This window comes from Ursus arctos, unplaced genomic scaffold (genome assembly GCF_023065955.2).
Source record: "Ursus arctos isolate Adak ecotype North America unplaced genomic scaffold, UrsArc2.0 scaffold_3, whole genome shotgun sequence".
Taxonomy (NCBI): Eukaryota; Metazoa; Chordata; class Mammalia; order Carnivora; family Ursidae; genus Ursus; species Ursus arctos.
Genome location: NW_026622985.1, coordinates 21,775,282 through 21,799,901, shown reverse-complemented (window position 1 = coordinate 21,799,901; position 24,620 = coordinate 21,775,282). Strand labels below are relative to the sequence as shown.

Genomic DNA, 24,620 nt, shown 5'->3' with positions numbered 1-24,620 from the left:
TCGAGACCAAAACACGGAGGATCTGAAGGAAGGATGCCAGGCAGAGTCAGAACTAACTCTAACCAAAATATGGGGAGCTAATTTTGGCTTTTGAGACATCAAAGATGCAATCTTTTTGAAGAAAGTGAATGTAAATAGAGGTAGAAAGAAACATGGAGGGAATAGAGCCTCTGACATTGGAAGTAAATGCTCCTACTTAGGACAGTGTCGAAGTGGCCCAAGTGAGAGGTATCAAGGCCTCGAGGAGGTGACGGGATATGTATCTATATATAAAATATTGACCCTTGAATAAAGTGGGGGTTAGCAGTGCTGATCCCCCATAGTTAAAAACCCATGTATAATTTTTGACTCTTCAACATCTTAACTATTTTATAGCCTACTATTGACTAGAAGCCTTACTGATAACATAAATGATTGATGAACAGGGGTGCCAGGGTGGTGTAGTCGATTAAGCACCTGACTCTTGTTTTTGGCTCAGGTCATAATCTCAGGGTCATGGGATCGAGCCCTGTGTCAGGCTCCGTGCTCAGCACTCAGTCTGCTTAAGACTCTCTCCCTCCCCCTCACCCCTCCCTGTCTTTCTCTCTCTCTCTCTCCCTCTAAAATAAAAAAAATATTTTTTTAAAAAGCAGTTGATTAACATATATGTTGTATGTTATAAGTATTACATACTGTATTTTTAGGAAAATACCTAACTTTTTCTTAATTTTTTGGTATTTCTGGGCTACATGATTTGTCTGTAGGTTTTTTCATATTGCCGCAAATCTTCAAAAATTTTTCCGATACATTTATTGAAAGAAAACGACATGTAAGTGTACCTGGACAGTTCTAGCCATGTTGTTCAGAGGTCAAATGTGTGTACACGATTGTTTGTGTGTATCCTTTTTTCATTTCAGACCTGTTGGGTTGGGCTACCAGAGTTACTACCAGGGAAGATGGACATGTAGGATTAGAGCTCAAAGGTTTATGGATGGAACTTTGTGACTACATTTTTCAGGGGAATATAAAATCCAAGTGCCTGACCCCTCTATATATTTGTTCCTGGAAATCTTAGTTATATAGATGATAGATGTAGATAGATAGATAGATAGATAGATAGATAGATAGATGGTATATATCTCTCTATATATATGTATATAGATATAGATATATCTATATATAGTATATCTATCTATATATACTATATATACTATATATAGATAAATATATGTAACATATATATATGGTGTATATATATATATATAGATAGATATCTATATATAGTATATATAGATATATACATACACTATATATATAGTAGTATAGTATAGTTTTATATATATAGTATATATATAGTATATAATATATATGTATATATAATATATAAATAATATAATGTATATAAAATAGAAAATATATGTATATATAATCTTGTTTACATATAATCTTGTTTATATAATGCTTTGCCCTGCATTATTTGAAAGTCACAATATATTAAGTAGTGTTACATAGGAGAGGCTTAGGGGCACCTCTGTTTGGAAGGAGGACTAAGGGACTTATCTTCCATAATAAGCACACATTATTTTTACTTTAACTTTACTAAAGATTAATGAAAAACCATCTAAAGATGCTTTCATCCACACTTTCCATGAGATTAAGAAGGTGCCAATTATGCTTGGTGCTACCAGGCACCAGTCATGTGATATATTTTCATTATGTGCCTTTAAGTCATAAGAAGTGATTAGTAGTTGGTTTTCAGCTTTAAAATGTACATATACACTAACTGGTAAAAGATAGAGCAATTGTACTTCATTTAAATCATCTTATATTTTCAAATTTAGTTCATTTTCCTATTGTACACAACAAGTCATAAGTGTTGTCGGGGTCCCAAATGAGTGACTTGCTCAAGTTGTCCTGGGCAGTGAGATTCAGTGTGTGGGGCCAGTGATACAGGAGCCTAAGAGTCAATGCCAGAAACAGAGCCACTTCTTGAGTAGAGAACAGCTTCATGGGTGTGTCACACACGATCCTGTGTTCAAAATGTCCCTGCACTTGTTTTAATGTTCTGCTATTACTGTCTTGAAATTTTAACAATACTGAGCAAGGGATTCCACTTTTTCATTTTGCACAGGTTCTGCAAGTTATATAGCCAGTTCTGACCATCTGTATATCACTTGCGCTTTCGTCATCCACCATACTTCTGTCTTAGCTCCGTTGTCTCTGCTTCTCTCCTTCGCTGTTTCTACTCATCCCTTTGAGCCGCCTCTCCTCTCTACATTCCGGTTTGCACTTAGCGTGGCCCTGCTGACTTTTCTCTGTATGTCTTCTGTACTTTCCCTCTGTATGTCTTCTGTACTTTCCCAGTTTTTGCTCTTTCTACATCTTGTCTCATTCCCACTTCCCAAAAGAGAGTGTGGGATTGGGACTATTTAACATTATATCTGAAAAAGACAGTTGCGTTCATTTGGGATGATTAAATCAAATCCTATAACTTATGAGCCTTCCAAAGGCCTATTAAAAATTGTTGATACCTGGAAAAAAACAGGTGATATTGGCTCAAAAATAGAAAGAGAAAGCTATAATATCAAAATGACCACATGTTTAAATGATATATTTAAAACTCACCAGTGGTTAAATTTACTGTTCATAAAAAGTTCATGATATTTGAAAATAATTATGTTAGATATTTCTCAGTTCTGAAGAATTCCAAAGGAGACATATTTATGTTGAAAAATGACCAATTGCAAAAAAAAGAAAGAAAAAGAAAAGAAAAACAGGGCCAATTGTAAATTAACTGATTTACTCATAGAAAAAGAAACAAAATTTTTTAAAAAAAAATCTTTGCATGCATACATTTTATTATTATTATTATGTTCAATTAGCCAATGTATAGTTTAGATGATATGGGGTACCCAGATGAGTAGTGCATAAAGCTTTAGTAGGTATTAAAATGGTCTGGTATTCCATACCGCAAGCTATTCTTAGACATTATTCTTATGATAAGCCACATGATAGAGTTTCAACTTCCCTTAGATCCAAGTTATAGATGACTGTATTTCAATTAGGTTCTCGTCTCTGGTATAGTCAGCTGTGGTTAAGGTTTCTGTATGATAAAAACATGGTATGGTCATAAAATTGAAAGCTCCACAAATTGACCAGTATATATTTCCCATTTACACATTAATTATATACTTTTATTTAAGTTGTTTCAAAGTAACAAAGTAAGTGTACTATTAAATATTCAATGCTAACTGCTTTTTTTTTTTTAAGATTTTATTTATTTATTTGACAGAGATAGAGACAGCCAGCGAGAGAGGGAACACAAGCAGGGGGAGTGGGAGAGGAAGAAGCAGGCTCATAGGGGAGGAGCCTGATGTGGGGCTCGATCCCATAAGGCCGGGATCACGCCCTGAGCTGAAGGCAGATGCTTAACCGCTGTGCCACCCAGGTGCCCCCAATGCTAACTGCTTTTTAGATTGTTAGGGGAGGAGGATTTTGCCAGGTTTTTCTGGATTATTTTAAGTGTACTTTATAGAAGATGTTTTCAAGAAGTCATTTTAGGTATTCTGAACTATGTTCCTCCTGAAAAACAGTTAAAACTGATGGATAAATTATCTTTAAAATATTTTCACGTTTTGTACTGGGCTGTGAGCTGGCAAAACAACACTAATGATCAGAAATAAAATCTTTGGTGGCTGTGAGTGCCCTTCAGCTAAAGGCCACCAGAACACATCTAGAGTTAAATTGGTTGGGATTTATTACCCATTGCATTGAGGTAGAACACTTGCCATGAGTCTCAGTAGATGCTAGAAATAAACTGTTGAGTTGAGTTTAAAGAAAGACTTCCTTCACCTATGTGATCAAATGGTATAAAATCTCTAGGAAACATAAGACTGTATACCACCCTTGCATTAAATAAAGTTACATCTTGAAGCACATTTGCCTTTAGTCCATCAATTTCTGCACATTTCCTGTGTAGATAATATGTGAGAGTTCTGCATCCAAGATTGTTTTACCAATACAGAAACAAAGACTGGAGCAGATACAAAAGAGTTCTGTAGATCAAACAGATCCAAGAATATCCTTCAACCAGACCTTCTAAACCTGAACTTGTGGTTCAAATATCTCCTAGCTTCAACTATTTTTCATGAATCCATTTTTTTTTGAGGATTCATGTACTTAATGAAATTTGTCTTCTCTTACAGTCATTTCTCATAATAATTTCTTGCAATAAACAAAATAACTACACACAGCTATAGCCTACTTCTACCCAAAATTTCTTTGGCACTATAGAAATATTACAGTGATTCCAGATTTTAGAAAATTAAAAAATTATTTTTTTTGGCTGGCTACTGGTAATAATAAATGACAAATTAAATTCCTACATTCTTGACCATATGCTTACTAATTTGAGTATTAAATATTTTCTTCAGAAACTCTTTCCTTTGACTAATGTCCTTTACTGCAGGCTTAATTTTAATAATAGATCCTCTGAAAGCTATAGATAGACTGTTTTTACTTCAAGAGTTTTATATATTTTAAAAATTTAACACTTGATACTAGATTGATGGTTGAGAAATAAATTTAAACTTAAAGTTGATGTTCCACTTTCAAAACAGGTGATGTGCCCTATAATCTTATGTTGATTGAAATCAAGAGAATGATAAAGAATGTTTGCTTAGCAGATACTGTTTTAAAGCACGAAAAGTTCCATACTAAAAATAATTGCCTTTGGCATCCACTTTTCTTCATGATGATTCACTAAGTCAAAACCTTTCATTTTTACTAATATGAATTTCAGCTGAGGGCTAAAATGATGTATTAGAGTTGGTACCATCATTTTCTGGTACTTTCTTGTGATATGACAATATGATTGCGTATTAGGTTAATATTCTATACAGTTTCATACCTTGTGTGAATACATCACAGATAGTAAGGATTATTTTAATTTTATATTTGATGGTTCTTTTCAGTGTGTTGATTGCTAAAGATGAAATTTGTGATGATAGAGCTATATCAATTTTAATATAACATTTACATGATACTCGTGCAATCATCATATACCTTAACTTCAAACAAACTTTTTGTCACAGAAATGTGATGTATAACATTTTTTATTATTATTTAAGAATAAACTGAGTATACACTTTGCATAAGGAAACCAAAGCAGTAAATATTTCTTTTTATAAAGACACCTTTAATCAAGACATAACACTTGACCTCAAGATGCCACCAATTATCCATTGTGACTAAAATGTAATGAGTTAGAATAATTTATAAAATCTGCTAATTGCCCTTCATGGTCATGGATATTAATCTAGCTCTTAATATAAATAAGTCATGGAGCCTGTTAAACATTTAATGTAGAAAAATTAGGCATTTTTGAGACATGATGCGATCTTATTATTGTGTTGTGTTATTACTGGTTTATAGTCTCTCCAGAGGTGCTTTTTATTTACATCCATTTTGTTTGTCAATGAGCAAATACCTATTGAATACCTACTAGGTGTCAGATTCTGCTCTCATGTAACTTACATCCTAACAACTTAAACAATAAACAAGCAGGTAAATACATAACATAATTTAGGTAGTGGTAACTGCTATGCAAACAAGTAGAGAAGGAGAAAGGTGAACGTTGACAGTGGGGTTGTGGGAGATAAGCAAGTTTAGACAGGGTGAGGAGTAATATTTGAGCAGAGATATGAACAGGGAAAGGGAAGGTAATTCTAAACATGATCATTTAAGAATGAGGGATCGATTTGTTGCAGCTCCTTGGTGATTTGTATCATGCTTATAAAGAACATGATTGCTATCTCTAACTCTTAGCATGCTGATAAGGTGATAGTTGTTTAGAAAGAATGGTAGTGATTTATTGAGATTCCGTTTCTGAGAGCCACTTGTGAAGGTAATCAGCGATAAGTTCCATATCAGTATTCCAGGCTTTTGCAATTTTATCATGGACTGTGACAACATATTTGCATACAAATTATCCTGCAGTGTTGTATATAAATAATCCCAAGTCATATAAATTGAAAAGCATCATCCTAAAAGAGATTTTGGGGAACTTTATTTTCAAGGAGAATTCTGGGATTTTTGTTCTAATGTCCTCACTATTGACTGATTTTAAGTGTAACGTAAGATCAATTGTTTGAGAAGGATATACCATAATACCACTCACATAGGTAGATTCTGTCTCCTTTTACCTCCTTTTTTGTTCTTTCATCCAACATGTAATTGATTCCACGTGGTCTGCCATGTTGCCACGCCCCTACAAACAAAACAAAGTATCTCCTTGTCCGTGCAATCTAATCTCTGTCAATGTTGCTATCATTTTCTCAATCCCTAGGCTGGAAATTTTGGTGAAATCTTTGATTCTTCCTTGACCAAATCCACATCTATTTCAGCCACCAACACTTGTCCACTCATGGTTTGTTTTGTCAAGACTTAAGTTCAGTGGGCGCCTGGGTAGCTCAGTCGGTTGCGTGTCAGACTCTTGATTTCAGCTCAAGCTCAGGTCATGATCTCGGAGTTCTGGGATGGAGCCCCACATGGGCTCCTTGTTCAGCGGGGAAGCTGCTTCAGATCTTTTTCCACCTGCCTCTCCTTCTCCTTGTGCCTGTGCACTGCACACACACGCGATCTCTTTCTCTCAAATAAATAAATAAATAAATAAATCTTTAAAAAAAGAATTTGGGGCACCTGGGTGGCTCAGTCGGTTAAGCATCTGACTTCAGCTCATGTCGTGATCCCAGAGTCCTGGGATCCAGCCCTAGGTCGGATTCCCTGCTCAGCAGGGAGTCTGCTTCTCCATTCTGCCCCTCCTTCCTCACCCAGCTGGCTCCTACTCCATCTCATGCACTCTCTCTCTTAAATAAATAAATAAGATCTTTAAAAAAAATTAAGTTCAGTATTTTGCATGTAAGGCTAGAGACTAAACTTAAAGCAGAGCTTCAGAGCTTTCTTTGGACCCAGGGCCATGGAGGATGTGACATGCTTCTCTCAGCAGGAGGGGCTCATCCTCAGACATGGGGAGACATATGTATCATATATAAAATAACCAAGTAATTCTGATAGATCTCCTTTGGGGATATGCTCTCTTGTGTGTACGCTCTTCTCCCTTCTAGTTGCTTATTTCTAGCATGGCAGAGATATTGCTTGGCACAGAATGAACAGACCTACGTCAATGTTGCAGTTCTGTTGTATGCTTAGCCAAGTCAATTAATCTCTGAAATGCTTTAATCATTTGTAAATTAAAACACTACTCTGTTTACCATTTACAGTTCTTACATTGGACAAATGCAGTGATAAATACTAAAAATCTTTGAAATAAATAATATTCTACACTACAAGCATAATAGTATTTTTGTAGTTTATTAACATTGAGTGAATGAAACTTTAAATAATCTAATTTTACTACTGTAGACCTCACATTCTGTATTTTACACTAAAGAATTTGAATTAAAAATTAGTTCTCAAATGATATCCCCTCTCACTGCAAAACAGACTTGCCTGACTTGAAGCTAGAATCAAAAGAATATAAATATTTCAAGTCAAGTATAATGATAGCTACAAAATCAATGAAGACTGCACATTAGAGAGGGTCCTTATTTAAAATGGTGTTTGTTGTTGAATATAAACCCCATCTTTAGTAAATCATCTCTAAAATCAGCCTTCTTTAATGAATTATTTCAAATATCTTTAATATTAACAAAATTAATAACTGCCATGTTGATATTAGTAAAACAAGATAATTCTCAAGTCAATGGATACTTCATTTTCAAAGTAATGAAAACTTTAGACATTCCTCCAGATTTTTCAAGAGTTAGCCATTAGATATTACCTTTGAAAGTGTTACCCATCAGGGGTGCCTGGGTGTCTCAGTTGGTTAAGTGTCCTACTCTTGATTTCAACTCAGGTCATGATCTCAGGGTCCTGAGATCCAGACCAGGTCAGGTTCTGTGCTCAGTGGGGAGTGTGCTTGAGATTCTCTCCCTCTGCACCCCCACCCCCACAATGCACCTGCACACGCTTTCTCTCTCTCTCAAATAAATAAAAATATTTTTAAAAAGTGTTATTCATCAAAAACTAGAAATCATTGTACTGTTTTATAAAAATTATTATGCTCAATGGAGACTTAAAATCATTGTCTTTGCTGTGGTATGATTTTAAGGAGTACATAATAAAAGTACGTGGCTGAGCAATTAATGTTAGTATTATCCCAGATAATATTAAGGATTTTTGGTCACATACTTCCTAAAACATGACATAAACATACTACAAAATATATTTGTTTTTTATATTTACTTTCAAGAACAAAATTATTTGTCTTAGGTTATAGAGGTCGTTATTTGACAAAAGGAAGTAAATTTTCATTCAAATGAGATATTTACACCACAGAGTTAACTAAATTAAAGCCACTTTTATGACCTAGCAAATAGCTCATAGTATCAGTCCAAAAAAGAAATCTATAGTAATGATAGAGCCCTCTTTTATGACAAGAAGCATTTCTGAACTTCTATAAATCATACTGGCTATGTATTGTTGCATTCATATATTTGAAACATTTATTAATACTAGGAAAATCATTTAAGTCATCTGTTGAGCAGGAATGTAATTCAACGAATATTTATTAAGTACAAACCAATTATAAGGCATTGTTTTAGGGTTTAAAAAATAAAAATTGCACTAGGCAGGAAAATGAAGTTTGTTGCAAATGAAGAATAGCAACATTTATCCCTACTATCCCCTGATTTTCATAATATAATGGTGAAGCTCTGTTATAAATGTTAGTGAGCAGCATAAAAATCTTTTCTATTTCTTGGGCCTAGCCACAGAAAGTACTTACCCTCAACTCCTTTAAATACAACCACCCCTTTAGTAACACCCCAAAATGTGAAATGATGTAGCATATATGTGTATGTTCCCCTCCTTATCAGATTTGCTTTTTTTATTCTCCTCTGCTGTCATTTCGTTCCTAAAGCAGTAAAAACTAATTTCCAATGAAGTTCGTAGCCTCTACATTTTTTCTTGATTTCAAAATATATTTTTAGGTGAACAGTCACGTAACATTTTCATTTAAAAAATTGTTAATAAATAATAATAGTTTAGTAAAAATGGAAGTTTACTTCAAAGAAATATTTTCAGTAGGTTTTTATTGCTAACAATTCAAGGCGTGAGCTGGGTTTGCTTAAGATGGCAACCTCTAAATATCCTTTTATCAGCTCAAAAATCATGCACAATTTTATATGTAATCAGGGGATGGAAAGCAATCAAGAATGCCTTTGGTTAATTGTACGTTCTTTCTTCTTTCCTATTGCTGGCTCAGTCTTCCCTATAATTCTACAGGCAATACAGCCCCAGATGTCTAAAAATGAATTTTTAGGAAATTTTAATTGATAGCCTTCAGGTATGGATAATTGAATTTACTAATCTATAGCACTATGCCTGGCAAGTGTATAAATAGCCCCTAAAACTCTAGTTGGAGGAAGTAATTTTATAATTCAGTAAAAGTCCATTATAATACAACTCACTTTCAGGGTATTTGACTCTACTTCTTGTTGATTCATATACTTCTTTTTCAGTTACTTGGGAGGCACAGTGATGCTGGCCACTTGGCAACAGGCATGATTTTCTCTTCCAGCTTCCACTGCTTGAGAGGTTTCTTCCTCCCACTTCCCTTTCCACTGCAATCTCGGATATTGTTTGGGTTCAGTCTCTCAAACCCAGCTCCTGCTTCTCATTTCTCTCCTAAGTCAGATCAGGGCCTTGGCTTTCAGTGGTGAAAGTAGTAACAACCTAGGGGCACAAGAATGATAATGAAATCTGCCCTCTATATCCTTCCTTACTTTGCCTCCATCCTCATAGCCCCCAGTGGCTGTTTTCTTACTTCTTATTGTCCACCCACTTCTGCTTCCCTAACACACATCTATGCATGCATGCACACAAATACACATCCTATTCCTCAAATGACATATTTAACTGAGTTAGGTGAGCTTAGATTTCTTCTGCAACCTGAAAATACTTTCCAGGATTTGTAACCATCAATTTGCCACTATTACCCACTGACCTTGTCTTTCCTACAGGGTCTACACTATGCTTATAATGTATAGTATGTACGTGATCCTTACGTATTGCACAGGGGAGGGGGAATGGATAGATAAAATGGCTACGGGCCTTCAATTTTTTTTTTTAAGATATTATTTATTTATTTGACAGAGACAGAGACAGCAAGCGAGAGAGGGAACACAGCAGGGGGAGTGAGACAGGAAGAAGCAGGCTCCCAGTGGAGCAGGGAGCCCGATGCGGGGCTCGATCCCAGGACTCTGGGATCACGCCCTGAGCCGAAGGCAGACACTTAACGACTGAGCCACCCAGGCGCCCCCGGGCTTACAAATTTTTGTGGGGAAAGGCATTTCAGATCTTTTTTCATAACTTTATGAGTAATAAATTTTTTTTTAGAGGGGGGAAGGGACAGAGGGAGAGAATCTTAAGCAGGCTCCACACCCAGAGTGGTGCCCAATAAGGGGCTCAATCTCACAACCCTGAGATCATGACCTTAGCCGAATTCAAGAGTCAGAAGCTTAATCAAGTGAGCCACACAGGTACCCCAGTAATAAAGTATTTTTAAGAATGCCCAGGAAATCCCAAAATGATTTTGTGCTTGTTTCTAAAATAGGTAATAGAGAAAGAGATTACAGCCCATTTAATAGTGAAATCAGATCAAAGGGATGATAGCAACACAAACTGAGGCGGGCAGGACCTCAGAATAAACTGTGGGCTGAGCAACTCCAAAGAAAAAGAGTTTGGGCTGGGCAGGGCTGTGAGGAAATAGATCAGCAGATGCTCATGGTCCCAAAAGCATTTATACAAGACATATGGAATTGTCCTCCCAATAGGCTGCCCCCTCTTCTACCTACTCCTAACTCATCCTTGCCCGGAAGAATCTTTTAAGGATATCAGCAAGAATCCCCACTAGGGCCTTGGAGCTGAGTGTTCCATTCAAATTCTCCTTGAAAGACATGTTTTGAATTTTTAGAACCTGTCAGCCTAACTTGGAACTATAACTTTATCCCCCTGCCCCCACCTCCCAGGAAGCATTGTTATACATGGCAATTGTAACAATTATGTGTTTCTAACATACCATGAATAATGTATTTCAGGTGCCTCATTAATTTAAAAGACTTATAGATGGGCCAAAGACATAATTATAATAGGATACATTATTTCTATGGAGGAAAGAAAATCCTGCATTCCAAATAAACTTTTGGAACTCATTCCTCATTATTCGAAGTCAGCCTGTAGCAATTCAAATCATGTGCCTAGAATTCTTATAACTTCATTAGTCCTGGTCCATCATGACACAGCCTATAGAGGATATATTAGTCTGTTCTTTGGAACCAGTTTTGTCAGGGAATTTCTTTGTATTGTCATTGTAAAATGGGCTCATAAATAAAGCTGTGGGTTTTTATTTTTTTTAAAGTCAGTTTGGGCAATGTGGTCTATGTCATGATACTTTCCAGCATGAAGACATTTGGAGTGGACCATCTATTGCATCAGGTCATCTGGGAGTTTTAAGTTGCAGCACGTTAGCAAAAATTAAATGAGAGGACTGACCTTGTTTTACAGTTCTGAAAACATGAGACAATGTCATGTTTACAAATCTATTCCTGATAATACTCATCAATTTTACTCACAATAAGTATCACCTCTTTAAAAGTATAATTTTTGAGTTGCCTTGAAGATAACAGCTTGCTAATATAAAATAAAATAAGCTTGGACATTTATTGTTTAAATATCATTCACATGTTCACTTTCAATAAGTGAGTGTGTTTCAGAAATACCTAGTATGAGCAATTTGTTTTATGCTTTTAAAAATTAATGTGGGTAAATGCTTGGATTTTCCAGGAAAAAGAATTGTGATATTTTATCACTACATTTTTACAAATTTGCACTTAAACTTGGGCAAATAGTTTAAAAGGCAATAAACCAAGACCCCAAGGTAAAAAAAAAAAAAAAAAAAAAAAATTCCTGGTAAATTATGTAGATATTTGGTCAATAGTTTCTTCCTTTAACCTTAGCAATTTTACGTAAAAACCTCAGGGTGTTGTGGTCTATAAACCTTTAATTAAAGATTTCAGATCCATTTATAACTATCCTAATAGATTGTTTTTTCTCTTTAAACTTATAGTGGTATAATCTCTGATTTAAAAAAAAAATTGAATTCAGGTCAGATTACTTTTTGGCCATATATCTTTTTTTCTTACGTTATGTTTAATTTGTTTTGACATCCTGCTTTTTATAAAGAACATCTAATGTTTAAGAGTTAGGTGAGCCAAAGAAATTAATGGAAAATACCCTATTCCTGCACCGAATTAGCCATCCTGAAATATTACCGAAAATTTAGATACACTTGAGTTTGTTTTCAACTATGTGCCCATCCTTTACATTTCTTGATTGTAAAATTTGGGGTAATGCTTGTACGGCACTTAGCACAATGCCAGACATGTACCAAGTATTCATTTCTTCTTCTCTATGGGAACCTATAATCATAACTATAAGAACAACTCTAACATTTACTTTGAGACCAAGGCTAACAATGAAAAATGAAACTCAATAATAATATCCCATCTGTGCAGTAGTAGGGGGAAGGAAATGATAAAAAGCCATTTTCAATAGAGCTGGAGAATATTATAAACACTTACATTTATCTCTGTCATTTTCTCTGAAACAGCAATTATTCTCTCTAGTTTTGAATCTCCTAATGATCTGCAACTGCTTAATATATTTTGTTGACTCTTTTATTATTGCATTTCTTATACAAAATATGTGATACTACTAAAAGTTTGAAGAAAACACACGAAGATATTAAGGCTTGATAAAAAGGATTGACTGTACTCTCTAATATTATGGGTAAAATATGGAAGGGATACAAATTTTCATATACCTAAATGTTTCCAGCTATGGAAAAGCAATTAACTAGATTAATTCATCTACAGTGAGTTACCATGGGTCTTAAATAGACAAAGGAGAATTATTGGGGGAAGAACAGTTTTACTGGCTCACAATTTATAGAATGGCCAGTATAGATCAAATGCATCCAGTGATTTGGTGCAGTACTCTAGCTGCCTGAAAATGAGATAGGCCTCTAGATCATCAGAAACCAAAGATACAATTTTCCACCTAAAAAGGGGATGGAGCCTGCTCCGGTAGACTGGATTAGATATGTCTGTCACCTATTTTGTGGCTGTGGATCTTAACAGAATCAATCAACTTTCTTGTGATTTATTTCTCCATCTTTGAGGTATGCCAAGCAGAAACTATTTTTTAAAAAGGAACATAGCAACTTAGCCTTATAATCATTTCCTACTGTCTATTCCTCAACTTCCCCACCACGCAATAAAGTGAGATAAAATAAATTTGTAATTACTCATGGGCATATCTTAAGGGCTAGGGAGAACTTTTTTTTCTTCCAGTTTCTTATAGACTGCTTTGCTTGGTTATTTTACTACTTATTTGACAAAGACAATGTATGAAATCAATTGTCTGCTGATGTTCTTATCTTCCTGGACAATTCAGAAAATAAACAACAGTATCCTAGGGAGATTAACCATGGCTTTATTTCTTATGGACTAGGGATAACTTGTGATCTGTAATTATAATGAAATTAATGTGATTATCTGATTACAAAAAAAAAAAAATCCCCAAACTCTAAAATGCACTTAGTGAACATTTTATATGGAAGCATACAATTGAAATCTACTGGAGACCTTATTTGGTTCTACACATATTGTTATGGACTGAATGCTTGTCTCCTCTAAAAATCATATGTTGAAATCCTAACCTCCAATGTGATGGTATTAGGAAGTGGGACCTTTGAGAAGTAATTAGGTTATAAGGGTGGAGCTCTCATTAATGAGTTAAGTAACCTTTATAAGAAATGTTAGAGAGATGATTTCTCTCTCAGCCATGTGAGGATACAAGGAGGAGATGGTTACTTGCACACCAAGAAGAGTGCCCTCACCAGACACCCAACCTGCCAGCTTCTTGATCTTGGACTTAGCATCCAGAACTGGAAAAAAATAAATACCTGTTGTTTAAGCCACTCAGTAAAATGGTATTGTGTTAGAGAAGCCCAAAATGATAAGACATCCACCTTTTACAGCTGAGAAAAATGAAATCCAGAAATGAAAGGCCACTCAATGAATAAGTGTTGGAGTGGAAACAGAAACTCAGTTTCCTCATCCACACAATCTGGCATTCTTTCCAGTACAGTCTTTGTGATTTACTTACTCAGCAAACATTAGGGGACCTCGTATATTTAGAAGTCACTACTTTAGAGACTGAAGTGAGGAGAAGGGAAAAGATATAAAATGACTAGGGAATTCTCTGTCCTGTAGAGCTTACAGTTTAACATACAACATAAAGTAGACCCACTTATTATTGTATGGCCTGTTAAAACATGCAAAATGCTTAAGAAAGGTGGTCAGGATATAGAACTTCAGAGGAGGATGAAGGCCAAAAGATCACAAGGAAGGCCAAGGAAAGGATAATTTTAAACTGAAGGATGGATAGGAATTCCAATTTCTTTAGTTGCAAACAACAAAGGGAAAATTAACAAAGCTGGCTAGAAAAAAGGACAGATTTATGTGTCTAGGAAGCAAAAATGATGGATAGATTCTTCAAGGTACCACTTTCAGGATGAAAGCACGTGAATTTACATTCTTGGGTCACTCCACGATAAAGCCAACTCCTGGAAGAGAAACTTTAATTGGCTAAGCAAGAGCAAGGCAGATTGACTAAGAGTCTAATCATATTTGTACAGAATGAGAGACATATAGCCACTCAAGAAAAGAAATCAAGGTGCCGTTACCAAAAGAAGGTAGTATAACGTAAAGCACAAAAATTAGTACAAAATATAAAGCACAAGGAAACACAAAAATCAAATGCCTACTCCAGCATCCTGTGGAGTATGAATGGGAAAAACAAACAAAACAAAACAAAAACTGAGGTGAAGAGAAGAAAAAATAAATAAGATAATAGAATGTTAGAGTAGCCTGATTGGCTGAAGCACAGGATGAATAGATGACATCAGAATGAGCCAGACTTTGACTTGCTCGTTATCTTCACCTTCCTCTTTCTATGCCCCCTGCACCGTCTGAATCAGTAAATTTATCTTTTCAATTTACATTAAGTTTATAAGGTGCAAGCTGATTGCAGAAGCACTTGACTCAAGGGAAGAGAAAGTTTGAGCTAATAGCCATGCCCACTAATGAGGGCTGGGACTACACTTATCAGCAATCAGACCCCAGGCACAAACATTGCAGAGCCTGGTAGATTTCTACCTCAACCTTAGAACAACAACTGGCTTTAGCTACAAGGCTTAGGACTAATAATTTTTCTTAGGAAATACGCCAAGGAGTTTCTTTCTACCTGAGCCAAGCCGCATCTTCTTCCATAGCTTCCTCAATCTGGGCATTCAAGTAGTAAAGGGGACAAAGCAGTTATACTGGGGACATTCCACAGAAAACTATGGAAACCATAGAGATGCAGACCATTTTCAAGTGGTAACATTTAGAGTTTTCTCCCCCAAAATACATGGGAGTTGCTCTTTGATGATTTCCCCAGTCCTCATCCCATTTTGTTCTGAATCCTGTGTTGGATAATTTGTGAGAGCTTTGTTTTCTTCGTCTACAATATAAAGAGTTTGAATCAAGTTCTGTCTTAAGAGTTCTTCTTAAGTTATCCTTTGATGTCAGGCAGAAAAGCTGGTTTGGGGTCATGTTGAGAAAATACTTGACTGCTTTGGACTAAGAAGTTTGGTTTTCAGGGGTGCCTGGGTGGCACAGCGGTTAAGCGTCAGCCTTCGGCTCAGGGCGTGATCCCGGTGTTATGGGATCGAGCCCCACATCAGGCTCCTCTGCTATGAGCCTGCTTCTTCCTCTCCCACTCCCCCTTCTTGTGTTGCCTCTCTCGCTGGCTGTCTCTCTCTGTCAAATAAATAAATAAAAATCTTTAAAAAAAAAAAGTTTGGTTTTCAGGCTATAGATAATGCAAGTTAAGTACATGATCTTTAGAAGCAGAATCGTTGGCTTCAAATCCTTCCCAAATCTCTTGGCAAATACGTGATTTGAGAAGATATTATATCTTTTAATTGTTTTATTTTGTAAAATAAATGGATAAAAATTCACAGTTAAATGAAGAAACTCATAATTTTTAAAATATAATAGTAAGTAAGAGCCACTGAGTTTTTTGAAGGGCAGAGTACTGTGGCTAAGGCATTGGCGATGGCTGGTGCTCTGCTTGATGGAATGACTAGTGTAGGCATCTTATAAGCCCGCAAATCTAGGTATCACCGACAAGTGACAAAGCAGAAATGCCACAGACAAAAAATAACAACACAACCAAAAATTATAACTATGGCAAATAATGTAGCAGATGATTCAGTTGTTTTAACAGTAGATAACATTTATTGAACACTTCACCATGTGGAATTCTTTAAAATGTTAACTTAGATACCTGAAATCAGGTAGTCTTGAGACCCAGGAGCTATTTTTCAACTCAGACATGGCCCACTGCCTGTTGCTTAAGTCTTCTCTAATTTAAATTGCTAATTAAGAGAAAACGTGCCTTTAAATGTGTGTGTCTGTGTGTGCACAAACTCTACAAACATATCTATATCAAACAGTTCTATACATACACAACTATCGCTTGGGATCATGTAGAGTTGCAGATAACAGAAACCCATAATAGTTTTAGAAAATAAATATATACTTTTTCTCATATAACAAGAAATCTTAAGTTATGTGGTTGCTGATATTATTTTAGCTCCTCATCGAAGCTATCAGGGACCCAGGTTGTTTCCAACCTCTACTCTAATCTCCTAAACTGTTGGATTTGTCCCTTGTGCATGTCACTTTGTGGTCAGAATGTGACTGCTCCATCTCAGATACCTGTCCTAGTTCAATGAGTAAGAAATACCCTCCTCCTGTGTGAGGTCTCAATGGAAGACTGAAAGAGCAGGTAGGAAAGTAAGGAACTAGATCTTAGGACTGTTTCAGACCACTGTGATCCATGTCCTAGAGTGGAGCATGTTTGGGTCTGAAATTAAGTCAGGGTTCTTAATAAAAAAAGAATAGAGGAAAACAATATGCTGGGTAGGCAAGTAGCAGAATTCACCATAACAAGGATAAATAAAATTGCCTTACTTGAAAGATGCTATGATAAATTATGAAGAAAAATAAAGTATTTGTGAAATGTGAGGCAAGAGAAGTCCTTCCAAAATAATTGTGATCATTTATGTCTTTCATTTTAATTAGTGGAAGAAATTTTTAAATAATTCTCAGAAACTTCAGCAGATAATTCCATGGAGGGAAAAACAGTCACTGAGTGAATAGACAGCCTTTTGTTGTTGTTTTCTTAAATAGGCCAACTTTTGAGAGGGCTAATGTAGTATATTTGTAGTCCAAAAAAATGTTTTCAAATGATAATCTATTTTCAGGGACAAGAATCGTCCTGACTACAAAATGTGAGCTTATCCATGTTACATTAGGTGAGTGATTCTAGCTTACTTTAGTGGACAGACTACATCTGTTGCTCTATAGTTAGCATTTTCTCGGGCTGCCAGAAAGCATCTCATCACTTGGCATGTCCCACATATTAGACAGAGAGAAAAAGAGAAGAAAGCTGGAGTGCAGTTGCTGAAGGACCTGTACACTTAGAACTCTGCAGAAATGACAGCTGAGAACAGGCAGGCATGATGCTTGCTCTGTGGCTGTAATGAATTAGCAGCAAGGGTAGACATGATCTGTTGACCGGAAAAGACCAAGGGAGAGAAACAGAATTTTAGGATTTCTAATTATTAACTACTTCAGAGGGATGTCAGGAGGTCCAAGACACATGGAAATGCGGGATGTTTGGAGGTATAAAGAATAGGTAATTATTGATAAGTGTGATGGTAGTTTCAAGTGACTTTCATATCTGACTGCTGTGCTTCTTTGACTAAGGAAATTGTTTTGAATTTGGAAAATTATATGTACAAGCATTCTGGATGTAGTATTTATGTGTGCTCAATAAGCAGTATGTTTTCCTTTGATGTCATTTGTTTTCTGCTATCATATTATATTGGGTGGAAGAAAAATAGATTGCAATTATTTGTTCAAATATATGAGAAACGGTGTTTGAAGGGTAAGAATTTTGATAGTTAATTCAGTTAAAAATATTTCTTATGGCATCTTACTGAGGCTCTGCCAGCAGGTAGGAGACAACTGAAACAATGGATTCAGAAACTTCAAAAATGTTGCAATATGTCGTTTGCAAATATATTTACTGTTTGTGTAAGAGGTGTTTGTGTTGCAAATATGCACAACCACCAAATGCTATTTTACATGGTCATGGTGGTACAAATACATTGATGAATTGTAATTTTGGGATTCAAAAGGACTTGAAGAGACTATGATTTATGTGATTATTACAGGTTTCCTAGTCTATCTTTAATTTTTTGTCTTGGCTCAGTTACTTAATATGTTTGAAAAGATAACTGTATCAGGAATTTTTATTTATATTTTTGCAGGTATTTCAATTTCTTTTAAGTATACGAATAAGAAGGATCTCAGATAAGTCTTCATAATTTAACATCATTGGGGCACCTAGGTGGCTCAGTAGGTTAAGCATCCAACTCTTGATATTCGCTCACCTTTTGATATCAGGATCATGAGTTCGAGCCCTGCATTGGTTTCCACACTGGGCGTGGAGCCTGCTTAAATAAAAAATAAAACAAAATAATAACTTAGAATAATTATCTTTAAATATTAAATTAGACTTTGATAGATCCACAGAGTAAGCTTTCTCACCGATAGTCCAGTTTATTTTTTGTTAGATTATAATGGCAAATAGGCTTAAAATTATTTCTGTAATAATAATAATAATAATAAAACAATTATAATAATAAAAGAAAAAAATCTAAATTTTTTCAAACCTTGTCCCAAGTTAAAAATATTTGCACACATAAAATTACTTTGATTTATTATATAAAGGAGACAGTATTAATATTTGTATAAGGTTTTTTTCTTTTAACTTTTCATATCATCCTACTTATCTAAATCCATAGTGACTTTGAATAACTTAAAAATCTTCTCAAACCTTGAAGACATACTAAGTGAACTAAGCCAGTCACTAAAGGGCAAATATTATATGATTCTACTTATATGAGATACCTAGAGTAGTCAAATTTATAGAGATAGAAAGTAGAATGATGCCTGCCAGAAGGACAATGGAGGTGGGGGGAGTGGTCTTTTTCAGCCATGCAATGAGATATACTATGACATTTCACTATTAGTTCAGGAGTAACACATATCTTTTGCCGTATTATAGACTTCATTTTAAATGAAAAATAATTTAAAGAATGTATTGTAAAACACTGAGCACAGACCTGACGATTATTATCTCAGTAAATGTTTTTATTATTATGGAGGTAAATGTTTAAATGGGTTCATGAGGAGCGCCTGGCTGGTGCAATTCTTTGAGCACCCAACTCTTGGTTTTGGCTCAAGTGATAATAGCAGGTGGAAGGATTGAGCCCCGACCTCAGGCTCTGTGCTCAGTGTGAAGTCTGCTTGAGACTTTCTCTCCCTCTGCCCTTCCCCTGCCTGCATGTTCTCTCTCTCTCTCTCTTTCTCTCTAATAATTAAATAAATCTTTAAATGGGTTCATGACTATATTTATGACAGAATCAAATTACGTACTTAAAATATTTTCCAACATCCTTCATTAAGAAACTTTATCATTCTAGGAGGAATTGTTGATAAGGATCTTCGTCACTACCTCAACTTACGATTTCAGAAGGGTTCTGTGGACCACGAACTTCAACAAATCATCCGTGACAACCTCTACCTCCGCACGGTGCCATGTGAGTACAACAGGCGATATTGTCTTTCTGTGTTAAAACTAAATGTTCAGCTATATATCCATTATTTTTTTTAAGTTAAATTGCATTGATTTTTTTTTATGGTGGGCTTTTGGGACAAAATTGATTTGAGATATGGAATTTTTAAATGAAAAACCTTGTAGCTGCCATTGTGTGGTTTTTGATGATGTTGTAGCCAGAAGAGACTTGGGATTTTCAAGCTACAAAACCTATCTTACTTCTTAAATTAGTATTGAGAAATATTAACTCTAGTCCAGGATGTCGATGATTTAGAATGAATCATGACTGGGGTAGAACTCCATGCTGGGAGACAGGAGAATGCAAATTAAATCTATCAGTTAAAACAGCTATTTTGTAAATAGAATCTACACAGTAACTCCCAGCCTCATCTCTGGTTTGCAGCAGGGGAACCTCACCAGTGAAAAGAAACTTATGCATTGAAAAGTAAAGCTTAATGTTCTATAACTCTTAGAAAGTGCTAATATTGAGTGTTGGGTACAAATTTCTTATATGCAACCTATAGACGTCCACAAAACAAAAATCCCTGGTTATGAGCAGGTGCTGCTTCAAAAGAGAGGACTTGGTCAAATGAAAAAATTCACACATTAACTTTTTAGTACCTGTTTCATTTTATTTAATAATCTTCTACTAACTTCAGGACAATTCAAGGACTTTTCAAGTCAGGTCCTAGATCCTACGTAAATATCAAAATCCATTTCCTTCAGGTTTCATGACCCCCAGAGATTTTACAAACTCTCCAGAAACTCTGTGGGTGTCGTGTGTATTCTTTTTGTTTTAGTGTTGCTCTGAATTTTAATAAACTCAAAGTTATGGGCTTTGGAAAGTTGATATTAAAGAAAGGAAAACTTGGCTAGGATAAATAAACAAGCAAAAAAATGTGTATATGTATATACAGTTGCAGAGAAAGGGTACTGAGCTACCAAAACTATGTGAAAGGTATAGATCATGGATGATTATACTGAAATGTTGAAAACACAGAGAGAAGTGAAATGGAAAGTCAACCCCCAACCCTTTCCACCTATGCACATCTTAGGAGGGCTAGACTTGTGCCATTGTTAACACTGAATGTTCTGCAAAATAAAAATGCCAGGGCCCCAACTATCATGTATTCTTAAATGAGAATGCTTACTGATTGACATGTTGTCAATCTAAATGCTACCTCTCTGTCCATTTGTGTTAGTGAAGTGAATAGACTGTTGCACTCTTGCTTTAAAACTAGAAGTTGAGAAAAGTGCATTCTTAAACTTGTAAGTTTGACATTAGAGTGATGGCCAGAAGAAGATGGATTAAAGTAAGTGATGAACTGTTTATAAGGTAACGGGTGGACGCATTTTCAAAGCTGTGATGTTGTCAGCACAGCCATGTGCATTTATCTTTTGTGACACGAAAGAAAGGAGATCTGAAATACTGAATAAAGAATCTGGGCACTTTATTATGTTTAAAAGCTGAGGGAAATAGATAAGAGGCTGACATTCAGAAATACTTGTAGTCCTTGCTGAGGCGATGACATAAATAAGAAGTCTTAATTAAATATGAAGATAATAGGAGTAAATTTTGCATTAGTTAATTAACTTCTTAAATAAGTCATCTCTCTTTAGAGTACCAAAGAAATACTATTAAGGAAAAATAAATATAAGGGTAAAATAACTAGGCTTATATGAGTAAACATAAAGAGTTTTGTGATATGATTTCGGTACAAGGTCATAAATTCAATTAGAAGTCCTTGAATAGCTCCTATAAAGGAGATGATTAGAAATTCAATGAATCTGAATATTATAATCAAACAATTATTCTTTGGATTTGTAGCCACCACTCCTAATAGCCAATTCCAGTAATACTACTCACTAAGGATGCTCTTAACTTTGCATAAAAGTGAAGAACCATCTAAGATAGAAATGAGTCTGATTTGTATGATCTATAATCACTTTTATACTGATGAATTAGACCCGGATAATCCACCATCTTCACTCAGTATGTCTTTTAATAAAATGTTCAGACATATGCAGAGTATGCAACAAAAATGTGTCAGTTGTATGAAAAATCCTGGCTTTATTTAAAAACTTAAATGTATGTCCAGCATATCTATTGACCTTGAGTATAGAGTGATGTTTGTTACATATTTTCTTGGGTCAGAAAATTCTCATTGGTTTTCATATAAACATAAAAGGAAATGGTACTACTGAAGCACATGTCACCGTTCTTACAAATGCATACATTGACATGCATGCCTCTTGTGTAATCTATTAATGGCACCAGGAATAGGTCCTGGATAACTCCATGAAAAAAATAATGTAGTCAACTTATATCTATGAGGGGCTGGCTTAATTGTTTTTACAAGGCAAGGCCCAACTGAGTAATTCTGTTTGCTACCACCAAATTACTCCACCACCAATAACTACAACTGGGTGGAAAGGAGCAGTCTTGGAGCTAGATTTCCTTGGTGTCTAGTGAATAAGGGAAGGTTCTGGGGTGAGAGCCCCCGGGACACTCTCCCCTCAAACACCCCTATACAGCCAAATTCAATTGTGGCCAAATTCAGTTATGGCCAACTCCCTGAAAGGAATGTGGGTCCAGCTGCTGGTCAGTTTCCAAGCTAAGTGGGGGAGGGAGGTGGTCAGCTCAGGTCTTTACTGGGCCTTAACTATATATAATATAAATCCCATCAGTCTGTTACCTGCCCCATAAACAACAGTTGACTGCATTTAGCCTTTTCATTTCGTTTCCCCAGAACCTTACCTGAGAGCCCAGTTCTTCAAAAATATATTTCTTGAAGCTGTGTCTCTAGTCATGGAAGGCAGGACTTTGTCACAGAAATAGAATCATTGGGCATGTGGTGAACATGAGCGTACACGCTCCTGCATACACACATAGAAGCTTCCAGTCAATCAGTTCTTCATTCTTTCAAATTACATCGGGGATAAAAGATCCTTAGGAGCTAGCTCTTGATATTTTCACTAAAACATAAGCCAGTCACATGATTTATATCCATTAAAGACCTCAATCTGGACCTAAATACATGTCTTTTAGTTGCTAGTTATGTCATTTATTGGGAGTCGTGGGTAAAAGTCTTAAGAGGATCCTGGTGTCCTAAAGTGAAAGTTGATTTTTAAAAAATAAATACTGTAAATGAATTTTTCTACTATTTGATTTCAGGCTGTATAGGATTTTTATGTAATAGAACTTTGGGAGATATGAGTAAATAATGATGAGACATAATTGTTATAATCTAGAATGTGATAAAGACTAACTAGGAAAAATGTATACAGATAAAGGACTCAAAAGAGTTCAGAACATCCATCAAATGGAGTATTCAATTACCTTAATAGTACACAAAAGACAATTTCAGAAGCACTAAGTTAGCAGGATCTATTTAAAGATTAGACAAGATTGTTTCATTGTAACATGTTAAGTATACAAAATTAAGGCAGGATGTGTTGTTCTTTCGGTGAAAGTATATAAAAGAATTTAATGGAATTAATACAGAAAAACTATTGGATTAATTTTCAAGTGTTTAAAAAGTAAAAACAGTATTTTGGTTTTAATATTCTACTGAGCATAAAGGTTGCATATAGTTAACTCTTGAGTCTAATCAACCATGGTTAAGTTGGCTATGCTTCTTAACAATGAGAAAAAAATAACCACTTTCATTTACTGATGAAATTCTAGTTTTTCTATCCTTAATATTTATTAAAGACACAAATTAATTTTCAAGGCAGGTGTGAGCACAGATATAAATTTTAGATGCTTTTTCCCATTATACCAGATGCCATGAAGAACTTCAATGACCAATTTTTAAAGTTTCAGAATGAAATGGAAGGTAGTTAAAATTAAACTTCTCTCCCAAGTCCATACTTTGTCATTTGGTGAGATGGTTTTGTTGGGAAACATTTTAAATTTATTTGAAGCCAAAAGAAATACCAGCGTATACCAAGTAAAAGACAAAAATCAATAAAACCAAAGGTCTAAAACTATTCCATAAAAAGTGAACAAAATGAAAAACATAGATTTAAGATATGAAAGAAATTACTTTTATGGAAGAGCTGGTTGAGGTGTAGCTCACAATGATGTTTCTACATTTTTAAGCACTTTAAGTTGTCATAAACTAAATCATGTTAAAAAGAAGCAGTATCAAGAATACAATTTAAGATTTCTGATATGTATTTTTAAAATTTTCTGTTATAATTATCTTTTATGGAGAAGTAAATAGAAGCATGCTCTTTAAGAGTTATGGGAACTTTTTCCTTTTAAGAACATGCCAAAAGGTGTAGCTATGCAAGGGGTCAAAATCCCATTCCCTTAGTTATATAGGACTATGGTCGGAGAGGACAATTGGAGAGAAGCTGGTGAACACATATTTACTAAAAAGTCTGAATTTTTTTTAAAAAAGTCTTAAATTAGAGCAGAACTTCTAGTATACTGCATGGGGGAAAATAATTTTAATTCTTAAGTACACATCAGTACTTTTAAAGCTTAAAAAAATATTTCTTAATATTCAATAAGGCAATATGTTTTTGTAGGCATAAATGAATCTTTCTAATTACTTGTAATTTTCATCATGAAAGTATAGTTCTAAGCATGTAGTAAGAAAAGAAAGTGATATCAACCTGTGGGTTATACTACCAAAAAAAAATTTTTTTCCAATGACATGAAATTCTGTGAGTTGAAGGTGATCAAGAGCATAATTAAATACTCCTAATAT

General features: G+C 35.1%; 1 protein-coding gene across 2 annotated transcripts in view; it reads left to right on the top strand.

Annotated features, from left to right (window-relative positions):
- MAGI2 (membrane associated guanylate kinase, WW and PDZ domain containing 2) overlaps positions 1-24,620 on the top strand; it is a 1,245,024-nt gene that overhangs the window by 306,665 nt on the left and 913,739 nt on the right. For both annotated transcript variants that reach the window (XM_048212921.2, XM_048212920.2), the window contains exon 2: positions 19,766-19,882. In XM_048212921.2, the coding sequence (XP_048068878.1) occupies positions 19,766-19,882 (117 nt within the window). The remainder of the gene's footprint in view (positions 1-19,765; positions 19,883-24,620) is intronic.